The 18,765-nt window shown below is 42.6% G+C and overlaps 1 protein-coding gene across 3 annotated transcripts in view; it reads left to right on the top strand.

The window, feature by feature from the left end:
- tanc2b (tetratricopeptide repeat, ankyrin repeat and coiled-coil containing 2b) overlaps positions 1 to 18,765 on the top strand; it is a 190,091-nt gene that overhangs the window by 159,293 nt on the left and 12,033 nt on the right. For all 3 annotated transcript variants that reach the window (XM_085361558.1, XM_085361559.1, XM_085361560.1), the window contains 14 exons: positions 6,967 to 7,248; positions 7,447 to 7,571; positions 9,453 to 9,684; positions 11,299 to 11,468; positions 11,608 to 11,886; positions 12,523 to 12,690; positions 13,168 to 13,328; positions 13,683 to 13,791; positions 13,907 to 14,029; positions 14,225 to 14,461; positions 14,546 to 14,752; positions 16,909 to 17,002; positions 18,164 to 18,297; positions 18,517 to 18,640. In XM_085361558.1, the coding sequence (XP_085217684.1) occupies positions 6,967 to 7,248; positions 7,447 to 7,571; positions 9,453 to 9,684; positions 11,299 to 11,468; positions 11,608 to 11,886; positions 12,523 to 12,690; positions 13,168 to 13,328; positions 13,683 to 13,791; positions 13,907 to 14,029; positions 14,225 to 14,461; positions 14,546 to 14,752; positions 16,909 to 17,002; positions 18,164 to 18,297; positions 18,517 to 18,640 (2,445 nt within the window). The remainder of the gene's footprint in view (positions 1 to 6,966; positions 7,249 to 7,446; positions 7,572 to 9,452; positions 9,685 to 11,298; positions 11,469 to 11,607; positions 11,887 to 12,522; positions 12,691 to 13,167; positions 13,329 to 13,682; positions 13,792 to 13,906; positions 14,030 to 14,224; positions 14,462 to 14,545; positions 14,753 to 16,908; positions 17,003 to 18,163; positions 18,298 to 18,516; positions 18,641 to 18,765) is intronic.

Genomic DNA, 18,765 nt, shown 5'->3' with positions numbered 1-18,765 from the left:
GCTGCGCTAAATCTCCATCAAACATGCCAGGTTCACTGTCTTCACCGTCAGAGTCACTTTCCGTGCCGTGCGGCTCCTCGGAAACAATGCCGGCTTTTGCGAAAGCTCGAACAACAGTGCCAGCAGACATGTTAGCCCAAGCATCTACAATCCATTGGCAAATTGTGGCGTAACTCGCCCGGCGCTGCCTTCCACTCTTAGTGAAACTGTGGTCTCCACCGGTCATCCATCGCTCCCAGGCCGCTCGCAGCCTTACTTTGAACGGGCGGTTCACACCGATGTCCAGCGGTTGGAGTTCCTTTGTCAGGCCTCCCGGAATGACAGCAAGCTCACAGTTCATTTGCTTCACAAGTTTTTTCACATCGGCTGTGAGATGGGCACGCATAGAGTCACAGATCAACAGCGATGGTGATGCGTGGAAAAAACCACCTGGTCTCCTTACATACACCTCCCTCAGCCAGTCTTTCATCATTTCCTCATCCATCCAGCCCTTTTCATTTGCCTTAATGATGATTTCTGCTGGAAACTTCTCTTTAGGCAAAGTCTTTCGCTTAAAAATCACCATAGGCGGCAGTTTCTGTCCATTAGCATGGCAGCCAAGCACAACAGTAAAAGAAGACTTTTCATACCCCGTTGTGCGTATCGCTACCGTGCTGGTCCCCTTCTTCTCCACAGTGTGACTCACCGGGATGTCAAAAGTGAGCGGGACCTCGTCCATGTTTGTGATGTGGCTGGGCTGGATGTTTTTGTCGCCGATGTGTTTGCTGCAGTAGGAGCGGAAGATGGCCAGCTTTTCCTTATAATCCGCTGGAAGTTGCTGCGCTACCGTAGTCCTGGTCCGGATGGAAAAATGGCACCGTTTCATAAAAAGTGAAAGTGAAACTGCTTTTAGCCGAATGGTGACCGTCGAAACGCTTCTCCCGCTCGCTCTTTGCTCGATGATCCACCGCTCGAGTCTTTCCTCCAACTCGAGCCACCTCGCCTTATGTCCGCGGAAACTCAGCTGCGTCTTCTTGACCTGCCGGACCTTGTTTTCCAGCTTCCTCCATTTGCGAACCATCGATTCGTTAATCTTAAATTCTCTCACCGCTGCTCGATTTCCATGTTCCTCCGCGTAGCTGATGGCCTTCAGTTTAAACTGTGCTTCGTAAGCGTGTCTCTTTGCCATTTTCAGGGTTGTTAAAACAACGATGTCCTGCATAATGCACATACCTGTTCTTTTATACAGGTATGTGCGATTGTCCCGGTATATACGATCAACGCCCACACTTCACCCTTTAACGTTCTCATGGTGTTCTCTACTACGTCCTCCTTACAACACATAGGGCGCACCGCGCTATAGGGCGCGCCGCACTTTTTGAAGAAAATCTAAGACTTTTAAGTGCGCCTTATGGTCGTGAAAATACGGTATATATATATATATATATATATATATATATATATATATATATATATATATATATATATATATATATATATATGCAAGATGCTAGCAGGCAAGGCATACATGGAACGCCATAACCAAGTGGCCGGCATAGTGTACAGGAACATCTGTGCCGAGTATAACCTAGAAGTCCCGAGGTCAAAATGGGAGATGCCCCCAAGGGTGGTGGAGAATGACCGAGCTAAGATCCTGTGGGACTTCCAGATACAGACGGACAAAATGGTGGTGGCTAACCAACCGGACATAGTGGTGGTAGACAAACAGAAGAAGACGGCCGTAGTGATCGATGTAGCGGTTCCGAATGACAGCAATATCAGGAAGAAGGAACACGAGAAGCTGGAGAAATACCAAGGGCTCAGAGAAGAGCTCGAGAGGATGTGGAGGGTGAAGGTAACGGTGGTCCCCGTGGTAATCGGAGCACTAGGTGCGGTGACTCCCAAGCTAGGCGAGTGGCTCCAGCAGATCCCGGGAATAACATCGGAGATCTCTGTCCAGAAGAGCGCAGTCCTGGGAACAGCTAAGATACTGCGCAGGACCCTCAAGCTCCCAGGCCTCTGGTAGAGGACCCGAGCTTGAAGGATAAACCGCCCGCAGGGGCGCGCTGGGTGTTTTTTTTTTTTTTTTATATATATATATATATATATATATACACACACACACATACACACACACACTCCCTGACAGGAGTGAAAAGTAAGTAATAACTCTTAGAAATTCAGTTGAGCGCTGCATTTGATTAGACATTTAAAGGATAAGGTTTGTAATGTGCAGTATTCTTCTTACTGTCAACAAGTGACACAAGAATACCAAAGCAAAGAATAAATGGATGCCGCTAACAAGTATGACCTATGAAGCATGATGCAGTTCATTCATCTGTGCCATAGAGATCTATTGTTGTTGATTAACCTGAGCATGGTAATTTCTTTCCAGTAAGCCCCACTTATAGCAAACATATGACACAAGTACTCGCTCGAGCTACAAATGTGCATTCATTCATTCATTCAGCCTTTTAGAATGAACTTCATAGCGATTACTTTTGAAAAACTGAGCAGCATTGACCTGGTTATTTAAAAAAATAATCCCCTTTTTAGAGATGTTTCATGTCACATGTGTGCACGCACCCGTATTTGTAACAGCGTGACAGGATGTGAACATTAGTGGTACTCCACCTCGGCTCGGTGGCACCCTTCCTTCCCCAACTCTGCTCGGTGGCATCCTTCCTTTAGTCGTTAATTAGGCTGAAACAAAATAATTCCTTCTTGAAACTCCTCAAAGTGCTTTAATTATAGAGAGTTCTGGAAAGACTCACTTCTGCTAATTCTTTGCTAATTAGTTATTTGTTTTGCTTTGTGCACCAGTAGGAGAGTGCCGTCTAGTTCTGTTGTTCACAGAGTATTCTGTAGAGTTCAGAAGTGGGGGAACTTAGAACAAACATTATATATGGATACAAAAGCACTGCAGGTCAGAAAAAACAAACAAAATGCATGTTGTGAAAACGGTGAAACGGTGGTCTAAAATTTGTTTTCCAACTTATTTCACACATTTGTTTTTTCGCACAGTTGGCACACAGCTGGAAATTGTCATCTTCAGACATTTTCTTCTACTAGAATTATTCAGCTTTGTGTAAGTGAGGGTGCTGCCTGGATTGCAGAAAACAGCTGACTTTTACCTACACTTTCCAAGTGCTGTCAGATATCATGCAGATCCTGCCGGGAAAGATCGGCATGTTGCACGATCTGAAGGTTAAAGATCTTCTGACGTCCGGTCCAGTTGCATTGAACATTTGCTGACATGCACCTCCATCAGGTGATGTCTAGAAAAGTTTAGGGCCACTAATTAGAACTACGGTGGTGTTTACAGTACACATTTATTTACAGTAAACACAACTGAAGAAGAAAGGTGGTTCTCATTTCTACTTTAGTTAATGTGGTTAGATAATGGTCTAGATTTGATGACAGTGCACCAACTTGTTCGGAGCTTCAGATACTGTTATTTGCTCTCCGAGTACAAAGTCATAATTTATGCAGTCTGCATCTGATAAATGCATTTTGACTCCAGCTATCTAGGTTTGTAATATTTAAGTGTGTGTTGGGGTTCTTCAGGGGGTTTTGCATGTTATGTAGCGTAATGACATAGTTTTTTTTTCCTTTGCTTGGTTCTAAGACACAAGTTAAGTAATTGCTATGCCAACAAGGAAATAGTATTTGTGAAATGATCATTCGGTTACCACGTTATTTTTAAGATCACGCATTAGCCATAGGCACATCCAGGTGTAATATGTTGCTCTAAGCTTGCTCTGCAAATTACATAAGATCAGATTTTTTTTTCCAGCAAATATTATGTAAGTTCCTGTTGTTCTGGCCATGTATTTGCTTAGCTGTAGCTCTACATCAACTGCTATAAGGCATAACTCGAGTTACAGAAAAACAATCCTTCAACAAACTAAGTTTAAGCTGGGAAGTTGTTCACCTGACCTGAGATAACCCATCACCACACTCCCCAAGAGCCCCTTGCAACAAGCGGTGATCATCTAAACTGCTTATCATCCTCCTTCCCTAATATATCCCCTCTTCCTTCACTGTTGTGCCAGTTTCACTCTCCTTTCCTCTTCCCTCTTTTCTTGTTTCTGTCCTCCACCTCCCATTCTCCTCTCCTTTCCTCCTCCTCTGCTTCTCATCTTCCTCCTCCTCTTTTTCTCGCTCCTCAAGGCTGTTCAGTCACCGTGACTCATCCTCACCTGGTGAATAATTAAAAAGTCTGAGACTCTCACTCCGTCTGGCCGTGGAGGGTTGGCGTTAGAGGGGGAGGAGGAGGAGGAGGGGGGAGGTGGAGTGATACCTTGCTCAATGCTGCCTGAGGTGGAGTGTTATGGGCAGGATTATGAGTAACTGCCAACCATCCCTCTCAATCGTGCACACGCGCACACACACTTGCTCTCACCATCCAAACAACTCCCCTAGCCCCTGTTCACAACATGGCTGCCATGTTTTCCTGAAATACCTGACACAGTGGAGCAGCGGTGGCTGTGCGACTTAACGTGCATGAAGAGATGTAATCGTTTCTGCCATTTGGAGGATGGTGTGAGGTTGCGCTTAGTAATTCCACAAGGACGGAAGAAGCTTTACGGGCACGTTTGGCGTTCAGTCACCCCCAAGATAATTGGATTAGCACCACTTAAAACTGAGTCTCTGGGTATTTAGCTTCCTACTTCATTGACCTGAGGTATCTAAGCTATTGTAAGTTGCAACACTGGGTGGCTTTCGGATCACCAGTTTCGCATCCTTCCTAGCGTAAAACCCAACTGGAAGAATTTTACATCAGCACAGAGTCGCTTCTGTCTGCCTCTGTGTGCGTTTGTTGAGTTAGCACTAAAATAATCTGACCTGGGAATATGGATGAAACGTCTTTTATTACACTGGGCTGCAGCTGGCACACAGCTTAGTGTAGTAAAACGCAGTGCTGGCCGTTCATTTGGTATAAACGTAGAGCAGCATTTTACCCACTTCCATATGTATCTGCATTTCTGCTGATTGTATAAGACAGAATATTCTCAGCGTAATCGTCACATTTCTTTTTGATTCTGCGATTATAATTAGCATTCCTGGAAAAAGGGCTAGTGCTTGCAACAGCACTTTGAAGTGCTGTGTGGTACAGGACATTAAGAGCAATATCAGCTCATTATCAGCAAACTGAAGTCTTTTAGAAAAGACATACAGCTCTAATGCAACGCTCACTCCCTCCTTGCCCCCTGCATAATTTGCAGCACTGTACCTGCACACACTGAAGAAAGAAATCTGTACACGTTCACCATCTTTCTCCTAATGTATAGTTTCTACTGCTCTGACTCACAGCATGGTTTTTTTTTTTTTTTTTTTTTGCTACTATGCTGCAGAGTGTGAAATGAACTACTGCACTGGCTATTATCTGACCAGCAGCTGTTTCTCACTGCATACTGCAAGAATCTGATTAAACTTTACCCCAGCGTACAACCCAAAACGAAAACCAAGGTGAAAATCAGATTTTTACAGTTCGTTTGAGGTTCCCTGTAATAACTTCAGATTCTGGAATATTTTACGTGAAATTGCAGTTAACGGGCTTCAACACACATGCACATGCGCACATTTGAGCAAAATAGGCTGTGGAGTTGAGGTTGGAGTCTCTCTTCACGGGGTCGAATTACTGCTCGAACTGGATTCAATTACTTTTATGGGGATTGATTGATCTCGCCCAGCGCAATGGAACCAATTAGATTCTCCCAAAAGTGCAAACCCTCTCCAACCTCCCCTCCAGACATGCTGAGAAATGCGCTCAATGTAATTCAAAGGATTTCAATTAGTAATCGACCCTGGTCTGGTGGTTCCCCATATTTCTGACATGATGATGTGCTGATGCTGCTGCTTCCTCCCCCCCCCCCTCCACTGAGTTACACCTTACCCTGTGCTCTGACACACTGCACACCGCTGTCAGTTTCCATTTCTGTCCTCACTGCCTTATTTTTGCTTCTCTCTCATTACCCTCTTTCTTCTTCTCTCTGTCTTTCGCTTGCTGTTTGTCCCAGCTTCTGCAAATAGCACCCATGCCTGGCAATCGCAGTCACGTAAGTTACTTCAACTTTCATTTGCTGCAACAGGCAGCGTGTTCTGCTCAAACTCGCTCTGCTTGCTGGCTAATGCGCTACATGTGCTCCAACACTCTCACCAGCAAAGCGTTTGGATTATTCACGTAAAACTCTAAGCTCGAAATCGGGCGTAGCTGCCAAATGCTGAGATAACACTTAAAGGAGTGACACCGTCTAGAAAAGAGCGTGTTTTTACTCTCAAAACTCCAACCAGTTTAAAAGATGAGGCCTGGGAGATGACACTCAGAGGCAGCAGACTACATTTTTACACAGATTTTTATCACACAGCTTCTGAAGTTCATACCAGATTCATTTTAGCCTCATTAGTCTTTAATGGTCCATATGTTGTGCTGAAAAGATGCCCAACCTCTGCAGGACTTTAGTTTAATTACTCCCCCTAGTGAGTAGAATCAACAGTCGACCATGACTGTTAAAAGCAGTCACTCCCTCGACTTCTTAAAAAATATCTTTGACAACCGCGTGAACTCAAAGATTGTTTTGTTGTAAAATATGGGCTGGTAAGTGGGGAAGATCGACAATAAAATGGTGTGAATAATAAATTCCTGGGAAGTAAAAAGTTGTCATCTTTACGTCTTTAAAGTTAAATTTTCTTGCCTTTAGTGTTCCAGAAAGTGGATTACTCCAGCTACAACTTGTAGGGATAAGTGTGCAAAACGTCAAATCAGTGGTGCATTTACTGCCATATTGTGCACCAATGTGTAGCTAATTGTGCACTAATACAGATGGATACATTGTATGCACCTATATCGAGTTCATGCACGCTGTATAATATATTATTACTTGTATTAACGCAACTACAAGGTGGACTATTATTGCAAAATATTAAAGTAATGACACAGCTTGTCGCTGAAATACCACAAACTCATTCTCTATAACCCCGCAGTGCGTTTTGCTCCCTATCGGCCTCAAGACATCGCCCTCAAACCTCTGCTGTTTGAGGTGCCCAGCATCACCATGGACTCGGTCTTCACCGGCCGCGAATGGCTCTTCCAAGAGATCGACGCCCACCTCAACAACCCCAACGTCAGCACCAACCAGGGCGTGGTGATAGTAGGCAACATCGGCTTCGGCAAGACGGCGATTATCTCTCGCTTGGTGGCGCTCAGCTGCCACGGCACCCGCATGAGACAGATTGCTTCAGACAGCCCCCAGGCCTCACCCAAACGTAGGCATATGTTAATTTTAAATATGGTTTGCCTGGTTTTGACTGCACAATCTTAGTAATCACAAAAAAAAAAAACCAAGCTGACTTCCAGTTTAAAATTGCAGTACTTTGGAAATCTTAATGAGTCTTCAGCCGTTATGTAAAAATATTTCACATATTTGAGCTGCCCTTGAGTGTGTTTGGCTGCCTTGTGTCCAGATGGAGAGGGGCTTCCTCTTACCCAACCCCAGCCTACGCATGGCACCCTCGGAGGAGGCAGCTGTCCCGGGACCCCAGAGATGAGGCGACGTCAGGAGGAAGCCATGAGGAGGCTGGCATCTCAGGTACTGGACACACCTTCACTTTTCAGCCTGCAGTAAACAGACAAAACACAGAAAAAGAATCCGGGTTAAACATTTGTCTCAAAGTATCAAAACACTACAGCTGATTGGTGTGTTTTTGACTTTTCCCCCCTCTCGTAGAGTGCTTTTACAAATGCAAATTATCTATTTTTCAACCATTTGCTTCACAAATAAGTGTGCTTGAAGTGATTGTAATATGAAATTTGCTGCTCTTATTTGATTGCCGTATATTAAGGCAGTGTAAGTGCACAAGCTCAAACCACTCATGTGTATTTCTACCTCCTGGCACTTCCATATCCCCCGACTTTTATTTTCACAGCAAAATCAGTTGCCAAATATTGTGTCAAGAGAATTTGCATGCCTCTGTATTGTTTTGGATTTTGCAAAGCGTATCTGACTACCGAGGGGGAAAAAATTCTATTCAATCATCTAAATGGTCATCTTAGATTTAAGGTTAGCCTTGAAATTTCCTTGATTTGGTAAGATAATTGTCTTTTCATGTCTTAAATTCACATTGTTAGTAGGATAGCCAGTGACATGCTCTTTTGAAAATACCTTTACCAAGTACATGCGCAGAGATGGCTCATGTTCTGTCAGAAATTATGCAGTTTCAAGCTTTTGAAAGAAAGTTTCTTGCTACCAGCAGGCACTTACAAGGGGCTTAGTCCTGAGGTGGTAGAATTCAAAAACAGGTGCTGGAGATAAGCTGCGACTTTGCCTTTGCCCTTTTGAAACGTTCCAAATTACGTGTGTGGCTCTTTGTTGTGGTAAATGCTTTTAAATGTTGAGCATTAACTTCCTCTAACCTGCCCGCGATGTAAACCCTTTGTGATGTGTGAAGCCGGCTCTCTTTCCTGCTCTTCTTCCTGTCTGCTGTTGCACCTCAGTACCCCCTCCTTCCCCTGCTGCGTAGCCATCTGCATCCCCAGTCCCAGCCTGATGCATTATGCAGATGTGTTTAAAAAAGAAAAAACAACTTTGCCAGGGAGCCTTATGAAATATTTATACCCGCAGAAAGCCATTTCCCAGCCAGGCTATTAGATCGTGTTAACTCTGTGAATTAATAATTGAGCTCACTCCCTTTTTCACCCCTTTTGTTTTAAAGCCCTTTATTCCACTGTGACCAAAAATTAGCATTCCATTTTGATTAGTCTTCTTTTTTTTACCCCCTTCCTTTTTTCTCACTGCCCTCTGATCGTTGCCACCGCTTCTGAAAGTTCAAGCTCTTTGTGATCTCTTAGTCCCCTGGAGTGCTCGGTCACACCTGCTGCTATTGTTTAGCCGGCTAACCTCTCAGAAAATTCACCTGCCCTCTGCTATTTTCCATCTCACCATGTGCCTGTGCAAAAATAACTTTCTTCTTTTAAAACTCATTCTTATATTTGCTTAATCAGTTAATCTGAACATGTTTCAAGTACGTAGCTGTGAATTATGACAGTTTAACACTTGACTCCTTCGTACAACAGTCTTCTCACACATGAGCATGCATGAACTAACTCAGAGTCAGTCTCTTTTGGCAGCCGGAAGCGATGAATTATTAATAGCTAAAACCATACAGCGAAACGAGCAGTATTATGTTTCATTATGCTGCAATCATCCACCATGAAGTTGACTCAATCCCAAATGAGTTGTAGCTGTTGTACACCGGGAAAGCTGGCTTTGCACTGACGGAGCCCTGAAAAAAGTGTTATTTCTAAAAGTGTGTCATGTGTCCCCAAGTGCTCCTTGACACCGATCTTGAGTTTGCAATATCCAAAGGTTGCTCAAGGTTGGGAGTACCAGAGGGAAATGGGGAGTGTTCACCTTTACAATTCTCCAAATGACCTGGCTTGCAATCTTCTCCCAACTCTCTGTCGCCCCCAGGTGGTGGCGTACCACTACTGCCAGGCAGATAACGCCTACACCTGCCTGGTGCCAGAATTTGTGCACAATGTTGCGGCTCTCCTGTGCCGCTCACCGCACCTAGTCGCCTATAGGGAGCAGCTGCTGAGGGAGCCACACCTGCAGAGCATCTTGAGTCTGCGGTCCTGCGTCCAGGACCCCCTGGCCTCCTTTAGGAGAGGGGTCCTAGAGCCTTTGGATGCACTTTACAAAGGTGAAGCATTTAGAGTTTGTATTTCTCAAGTATTTCTGCATATGTGGACAGATTAGCTCAACTAACCTAGGGAGAAGAGGGAAAAATATAATTCTGAAAAAAAAAAGGAAAACACTGGAAGATTATTAACTTAAACTATAGCTACCAGTTTGAAATTGCAAAAAATTGTCACTAAACGTAATAAATAGCTTTAAGTGTAGTATTAAGTAAAAGTAGTGGACAGGTGGTTGAAATTGAGTATGTCTTTCTTTATATTTTACTTCCAGTTAGCCAGTTAATTTTAAAAATGATCTTGAGCAATAGTTCTCCAGGTTTTTTGATGGTATTTCAAAAATGTTCTTTGGACATTGGCTGCTTTTATTCATTTTCAGTCCAGTCCTTGTACATGAATCATTTTCAGATCAATGTTTATTTTTAAGCCACTTAACCCTGACCTATAAATCAAGCATTAAAAGGGCACCAAACTCAAAGGAAATAGGCAGTAAACAGACAGCTTAGCAAAGAAAATTTTTTAAATTGTATCTTTAGGCACTTTGTTGCCTGTCACAAAAAACCTGATTTTCCTCTGTTTTTTTAGTTGAATCTATGAAAAATGCCAAATATAACAGTTTGACAGGCATGAAATAGTATTTTTGCACCACCAAGGTGATTCATAAAGACCTATTAACAGGAAAAAAATGTCTTATCTTGGCATGCTATGAACAATTTTTTTTAGGAAACTGGGCAAGTGGAGTACAACTGGCAGGTTTGACAGGGCCTTTAAGGTAGGACAGATTAAAGAAAGGCTGGGATAGGTGGTTTAAAATAGTAACCATTACAATTCAGAGAAAACATGCATATTGCACTTGATCTGCTCTATGTGTTTGACAACATTATATTGTTAAGGTTTAGAGCAGCTACATTTGAGATGTCTGTAAGCTCCATCTTTCCCTTTCAGACATTAGTAGTTTCACTTCAGCTGTTTGAGGTCCTGAGCTGTTTATAATACATAAAAAGGTTCATCTTTTTATTACATGTTTTCACTTAATTTTCTCTGTAGGTCTAAATGTGTTGATAATTTACATATTGAGCTGTAATTTTTAACAAGTTAAAAGTATTTTTCTCACAATTCAAACTTTGTGCCCTTTCACAGTCTAATTTATTCCCTGACTTGACACATTGGTTCAATATTAATTTCCTTATACTCAAAGTACTCACAGTATAATTATTACCATATCAAATTTCTTTCTCAGTGCTTGATCTTCAGTTGTGTTGTGGGCTCGGGAAGATATTTCAGTCAGGACAACTGTAGTCTAGAAAAAATTACATTTCCTTCTTTAGTAATGAATATTTTGGCAGAATGGTTCTGTTCTGGGACCTCTGTTAAACTTCCTCATACATACATGGAAAGCCAGGGCTGAGGAGAACAGCAGCAAGACACAGATGAAAGGAGAAAATGGGGTGGAGGAGGTTTGCAAAGTGGCTTGCACAGGGAGCAGCAGCTGTAGGCAGGTTAAAGCAGCATGCTTTTTAGCTGCGCCATAAGGTGATGTGGACTCGATTGCAGCAATTGGGGCTGAGCTTGACTTCATGGCCTGCCTGAACTTCCTCTAACCTTCACCCCGTGTTTTTCAGAGAGGAAGATTAACTCTGAGGAGGATCTCATTATCCTCATTGACGGCCTCAACGAGGCTGAGTTCCACAAACCAGACTATGGAGACACCATTGTCTCCTTCCTCACCAAAACCATCAATAAGTTCCCTCCCTGGCTCAAACTGGTGGTCACAGTCAGGACCACGCTACAGGTAGAAGTCATACCATCTTATTATTTATTTTTGACCTCTATATGAGTTCCTGTACTTGTGAGTATCTACAGTTTAACAGTATCGTTCTACCAACGTCATGAAAAATGACTTCCTAACTGAAATCATTCTGACTCTCCAGGAGATCACCAACGCGCTGCCTTTTCACCGAATCTCTCTGGACAGCCTGGAGGAGAATGATGCCATAGACCAGGACCTGCAGGGCTACATCCTGCACCGCATCCACAGCAGCCCGGAGATCCAGAACAACATCTCGCTCAATGGCAAGATGGACAACACCACCTTCGGCAAGCTCAGCACCCACCTCAAGGCCCTGAGCCAGGGATCCTACCTGTACCTCAAACTCACCTTTGACCTCATTGAGAAGGGCTACCTTGTCCTCAAAAGCTCCAGCTATAAGGTATAAATTTGTTATGGCTTTGACACTTATGCTAATATACCTAACCCGACACTGACCTCAGAATTAATGAAGTCTGTGCATGCACGTCACTTATTATTTGCAGATGCACTGCTGGAGAGCTGTTTTTGTTTACCTGCACTCTGACATGCATTGTGTAGAAGTACTTTCAAATAACTCTGTTTTTGACAGTCTGAATACAACACATCTTTCATAAATTATGCATTTGAAATGTTTTGTTGTAGTATTTCATTATTCATTCATTCATTTATTTATTCATTTTCAGGCACAACAAATACCTATATTGAACATAAAATACACAAAACAAAAAACAAAACTTGCCTGAAAAAGGAGTGGGACGAAGAAAACTTATTAAATCCCACCCCTATACTTTTTATCTCACGGCCCCAGATTCATTTAATTTCATGTATTCAGACAGGCTTCCAAACTTTATTTCTTAAAAAAAACATTAAAAAATGACATCTGATAAATCCACATTCTTCTCTCTAAGGAAGAGAAAGTGGAATAGTTGAAGATGGGCTGTACAAACATGATCCATTATTCATGTGGTGTAGGGTTATATCCAGAGGAAATCAGCATTACAAATCAGAGTCCCTCCTTCCATCCTTCCTTCCTCAGGTGGTTCCAGTCAACCTGGCTGAGGTATACCTGCTGCAGTGCAACATGCGCTTCCCCACACAGTCATCGTTTGAACGGGCGCTTCCCCTGCTCAACGTGGCTGTGGCCTCGCTCCACCCGCTGAATGATGAGCAGATATATCAGGCCATTAACGCTGGTTCGCTGCAGGTAAGCTATTCCAAAACACACAACACCTCAGACCTTTGGACCTTCTAGTGAGGCCGTCAGTGGAAGAAAACGGTGTTCTTGTTGATATTAAAACTAGACATCCTGTTAAGGGGCAAGGAGGAAATAAAATTCAGCTTTGATGCTTTTTATTGTTGATGATTAATTAAACACTGCTGGCTTCTGAGTAGGGGTAGACAGAAAATAACCAGTTTTCTTTAATGGGTTTCAATATACAAATATATTGAAAAACTTCAAAATTGCTGAAATACTATTATAGAAGGAAGATTTTCATGTCTTTAAACATTAAAACATCATCCTCTTATTACTCATATTTGTGGTGGTATTTGTGCAGTATTGTTTGCTTCCCTGACTGATATCGACGTCATCTAGGCAGCAAATCCTTCAGGACATAACTGTTGATAAACGCATGCTTTTGATCTCCGATCTTTAACATTGAGACCATGTTTGTGGTGACAGGGCACCCTGGACTGGGAGGATTTCCAGCAGCGTGTAGATAACTTGTCGGTCTTCCTTGTGAAGAGGAGGGATGGCACCAGGATGTTTGTTCACCCCTCCTTCAGAGAGTGGCTGATCTGGAGAGAAGAAGGGGAAAAAACAAAATTCCTGTGCGACCCTAGGTGAGAAGGGGCAGGCAGACATGAGAAAAGAGACTCTCCCCATCATGATTGCTGAAGATGATCGTAAGAAGGTTTAATAAAATCATAATAAAACAGAGGTTTATTAACCGGATTTTGGGGAACATGTGAACAGCTTATTGGATTTTTGGGGAGAAAGCTGTGAAGAATTCACAGGCAGTATTCTCATTATATTTAAAATTGCATCTATAGTGTCACATAATCAGAATCTTTAAATGCAAACGTCTCTGTTTACACTTTATTTTCCTGCATTATAATTAAAACTCCACAGATAACAAAATGTTATGACCTGATGACTCAGTCTCAAGTATTGAAAGTGTTTTTCTGTCTCCACAGGAGTGGGCACACCCTTCTGGCCTTCTGGTTCTCTCGGCTGGAGAACAAGCTGAACAGGCAGCAGACGATTGAGCTGGGCCATCACATCCTCAAAGCACATATCTTCAAGGTATACTGTTGTTTGTCCTCACACTCGTCTATAGATACACACATACACGCCCCCACGCAGCTGTGGTCTAGCTCTGCAGTAATGAATATTTACACACTGTCTCTCTCTTTTCAAGGGTCTCAGCAAGAAAGTCGGAGTTTCCTCATCCATCTTGCAAGGCCTGTGGGTATCCTACAGCACAGAGGGTCTCTCAGCTGCTCTTTCTTCACTCCGAAACCTCTACACTCCAAACATCAAGGTACAGGTGCTAGCACGGCTGAGAGGAGGATATTCAAAAACACTCTGGATACTAAAAAATGAAAACTTCTCTGACTATGCTTCAAAGAGATCTGCCTCTCTCTGGACTGAGATGGTTTGAATACCCAAAGTCATAGTTTGCAGTGGTAGCTTTTCCTCATATTTCTTTATTTTTGTCTTTAATCCATTTGTTTAGGTGAGCCGGCTGCTGATGTTGGGCGGCGCCAATGTGAACTACCGTACAGAGGTGCTGAACAACGCCCCCATCCTCTGTGTCCACTCCCATTTGGGCTACATGGACATGGTGGCTTTGCTGCTTGAGTTTGGCGCTTCTGTTGACGCACAGTCTGAAAGCGGCCTCACGCCGCTGGGCTACGCTGCTGCTGGCGGGCATATGACAATTGTGACTGCACTCTGCCGCAGGAGAGCGAAGGTTTGTGAACGGAAATGGCAAGGGGAAAAACTGGCCTGATTTCCATGTAACATGTTTTTGATCAAATCTATATCCTGCTACCAGGTGGACCACTTGGATAAGAATGGTCAGTGCGCGCTGGTTCACGCAGCCCTCAGGGGCCACATGGAGGTTGTGAAATATCTTATCCAGTGTGACTGGAGTATGGGGTCGCAACAGCAGTCACCGCAGACTCAACAACAGTCGACCTTCACCAAGAGTCACGCAGTCCAGCAGGCTCTTATCGCTGCAGCCAGTATGGGATACACAGAGGTACAGCAGGGACACATGAATGGGGACGAATTTGGGTTATTATGCCACATAAATGGTTCTTCAAATCTTAACGTGATGATTAAAACCTGGGTACTCAAGCCTAGTCACCTACAGACAGATTTAGACTTGCAATCAATGCATGATTTAGATTTCTGCAGGAAATCTACGTCCTAACTCATGATGTAACTGAATGTAACCCTTCTGAACCCAATGCTGCAACCTTCCATGCTATTCAAGTTGTTGCGGACTGCATTGACCCGACATGTGGTTACATGTCTCGGTATGTGTACGCCAGGTTACGTGGAAAGTTGCGGTTAAAAGGTTTCGTTATGTTGGAAGTTACAGTGTAGGTTTCCTGCATAAGTCTAAACCATGCATAAATCAGGGAAACAAACAGAGGGAAAGGCTTAAAGCTGAGATGGTTTACATGAGAATCGTACTTAAGGAAAACAGGAATCTCAAACTACATGTTTTTGTTATTTAACTTCTTTAATTAAGTACTTTATTTGTATTTTTTTTTTTTTTTCCATTTTTGAAAACAAGCGTTAACACATTTTTATTATTTTATTATCAGAGTGTCCTCCAGGACATTGTGAAATGTAATAATAAATATCTTTGAAACACTTTTAATAAGTTATACTTGACAGTCAGTTGTTGACTATATACAGACACTGATCAAACTTTTAGCCTGCTGCATTAAATTATAATGCATATGGAACTTTGATGTTCTGGAGCCTAACTGGACCGCCTTAAATTTTAATTGAATACCACTGCTGTTCAGTTCCTTTGAGCTTATTTCTATTATTGACTATTTTCATTTTGTTGAGTCTCTGTATTAAGTTGTAATAAAAAAAAAGTGACATAAAATGCTAGAAGTACTTGTTATTGCACCATTTTTGTGGCTTCATGTACAGCATTCACACCAATGGTGGTGGTAAATCAGATTTAGTAACCCTGTAAAAGAAGCAATAACTATAGAATTTCTCATTGAGGCTTGTTCTGCTGTGTAAGCCATCTGTTAAAGATGCTCTCTGTAGTCATCACTTGTTGGGGGAAGAAAAGGAAGGTTACATTAACTTTTACACATTTGAAGTCACTTAGAAATGCCACTATTTTTTAAAGTAAGGCTATTAGCATTATATTAATCAGAAATGTTGTAAATGGTGAACAATGCAGTCACTCATTGCTATTCATTCATTCATTTGCTTTTTGCTACACTAGCCACAGATATACTTTTTCAAACATCACTCCTGTTTTTTGTTTGTTTTTCAACCCCATTGACAGTTTTATGGTGTTAAAATTCCAGCTGATCATGTTAGCTCAGCTCAAAATTCAGATTTCAGAGTACAAGTTCAGTTTTTATAGGTTTGCTGTCCCCTTAGGAATAATTTTCTTCTGGGACTTTGTTTTCACACAATAGGATGTGCTACTCCCTTCCCAAACCACCACAAAGTTAATCAAGCTGCCAGCTGAGGCCTGTTAGGAGTTTATTTCTCAGATTGTGATGTTCCTATCCTCTCGCTCAGTTATGCAGCGATGTCTTCCACTTCTTTCTGTTTTGGGAGGGGAGTAGTACAGACCGCTGTATGAGAACTGAAATGCGGTTCATTTCTGAGAACTTAATTAGATTCAGAATAAAGAGGCTTTTGGTCTTTTTAAGAGGGACAAGAAAATGATGCTCCGAATACTCAACTGTCCAAATGTGCCTATTTAATCAGCAGAACAGTTTTCATATTTAAAACTGGATAATTGGATAAACATACAATAGGTTACACAATGTGTCACTGAAACATGGGCGTGATGATTGCTGATAATTGGCCTATCTGGTATGTTTGTGTGTAACTACCAGCTGTTAATCACACGTACCTGCTGTAGGGTTTGGAGAAAAAGCACTTTGGACATTTTTAAATATATGAATTATATGAAGTTAAGCTGGATGGTAAATGTAATGCGATTCCTAATGTCAGCTCACTGTAATATAAATATATTCTGCAGTTGACTGGCAGAGATCTGGTTGTCAGCACTGTTGCTGATGACTTGTGTACAATCCGGTCTCTCAGATCAGATTACAACAGATTTAAAGGGTAGTAGATTTCGCTCTGTAAGAGGAAACTTGGACATTAATCAGTGCCATCTTGAATCTTATTCCCCATCAGATCGTGTCTTACCTGCTGGACCTGCCAGAGAAAGATGAAGAGGAGGTGGAGCGGGCTCAGATCAATAACTTTGACACTCTGTGGGGAGAGACAGGTGGGAATCCATACTGTAACTGAGCATTATGCATCTAAAACCACCAGTTCAGAATAACAGATGACTGTGAATGCTCATGTTAAATCCCCTGTGCAAATGCAAAGATGTATCATCGTTTTTTCCCCATAAAGTTCAGACTGATGGAGTTTCTGTGAGAGGGTTTTTCACTGCGAGGCAGAGCGCTGCAGTGCGGATGTGGGAGATGTTTCTAGTGTGTCTGCTGCTGGCTGCTGCTGCGTCAGACGCTGATGACAGTGCAGTGGTGTCATTGGAGCATAGACAGGGCTGGGCCCACACAGGGGAGAGGAGGGGGGCTTTGACTGAGCTCTAGGGTGCTTAGAAATGACTAGTCTGATTGCAGGATGTTGAGAAATGTAATGTATCATTATAACCTAGAGCTATAAAACCTCATTGCAATCTTTAGTGCCCCTGCTACAGTTTTGGAACGACTGTCTTCTCACTGTTGAAGAGGGGGAGTCATTCAGCTCTGCTTTCATTGTTTATAAGGGTTCAAAAGGGTAACAGCTGTTCTGGCACATGATTTCCAATCCCAGTGTTACTAGATAGGTCAAGTGGAAGTATGTTAACAGCCTGAGGGAGACTATGCATATTGACACTTAGAGTTTATGATATACCTAAATGTTTCTCCAGCAAAGAACAAGTAGGTTGAAGCTGGGCTCACACTACCAGGTCTGCTGCCGCTCTGATTCAGTCTGCTGAAATGATTTCAATTACATCTCTCCTCTCCTCGTCACTTAAAGTACCTGCGTCTTATGTACATTAAAGCAATAATCAAGTCAGTATGTGTAAGTGTAATCTCTATGAACCTAAAGCTCGAGCTTCATACTGGTCTAAACTCTCTTTCTCACAGAGAGAGGATATCCTTAATATGGTCATCGGGCTCAGCAGTCTCTCAAGTCTGTTATTCAAATTAGAATAAAGTGAAAGGGAAAGGCGTTCAAATGGCTTACTTCAGACAGAGGATGAATTAGGGGCTCAAGTCCCAGCATGAGATTAATAAGGATTCTTTTGACTTACTAAAAAACGAAGATATGCAATTATGCAAAAAAGTATGGAGTTGGAAATGAGCAGATGATAATATGCTAATTTTGTGCTCCTAACTAGCCATAACATCACACGGTTGTGTATCTGTGCATTCAGCTCTAACTGCAGCCTCTGGTCGTGGGAAGCTGGAGGTTTGCCGTCTGTTACTGGAGCAGGGTGCAGCTGTGGCTCAGCCCAACAGGCGAGGCATCGTCCCACTGTTCAGCGCCGTCCGGCAGGGACACTGGCAGGTCAGTGGCCACCTGATCCTATTTGCTAAATGAATATATTTTGCTTTGAAAACTTGCAAAAAAATGAAAAATTTGGATGCATCTCATTAGGCTTTGGGAAAAGCTTAATTTTCCCTGCTGTTGCCTAATCTAACTGTCAGAGTAATAGTTTTAAAAATGAATTTCTAGCTGCAGTTTTCGTGTTAACTTATCTCTTTGATGTTGCATTGGGTGTTGCAGATTGTGGACCTTTTACTTACACATGGAGCAGATGTGAACCTGGCTGACAAGCAGGGTCGTACGCCTCTGATGATGGCCGCCTCAGAAGGACACCTGGGAACTGTTGAGTTTTTACTAGCTCAAGGTGAATAAAGAAAAGAACTTGAAAGCAAATTGAAACTCAGTCAGGTCAATGTATTTAGCTAAAAAAATACTTCTGTCACAGCAGGAAACCGATACAACATTGTAATTGTTGTTGGGAAGTGTTTG

This window comes from Diplotaxodon limnothrissa, linkage group LG8 (genome assembly GCF_057381915.1).
Source record: "Diplotaxodon limnothrissa isolate DT_005_m linkage group LG8, D_limnothrissa_male_GT1.1, whole genome shotgun sequence".
Classification (NCBI taxonomy): Eukaryota; Metazoa; Chordata; class Actinopteri; order Cichliformes; family Cichlidae; genus Diplotaxodon; species Diplotaxodon limnothrissa.
The sequence above is the reverse complement of the archived record's forward strand: the minus strand, read 5'-3'. Positions and strand labels throughout refer to the sequence as shown.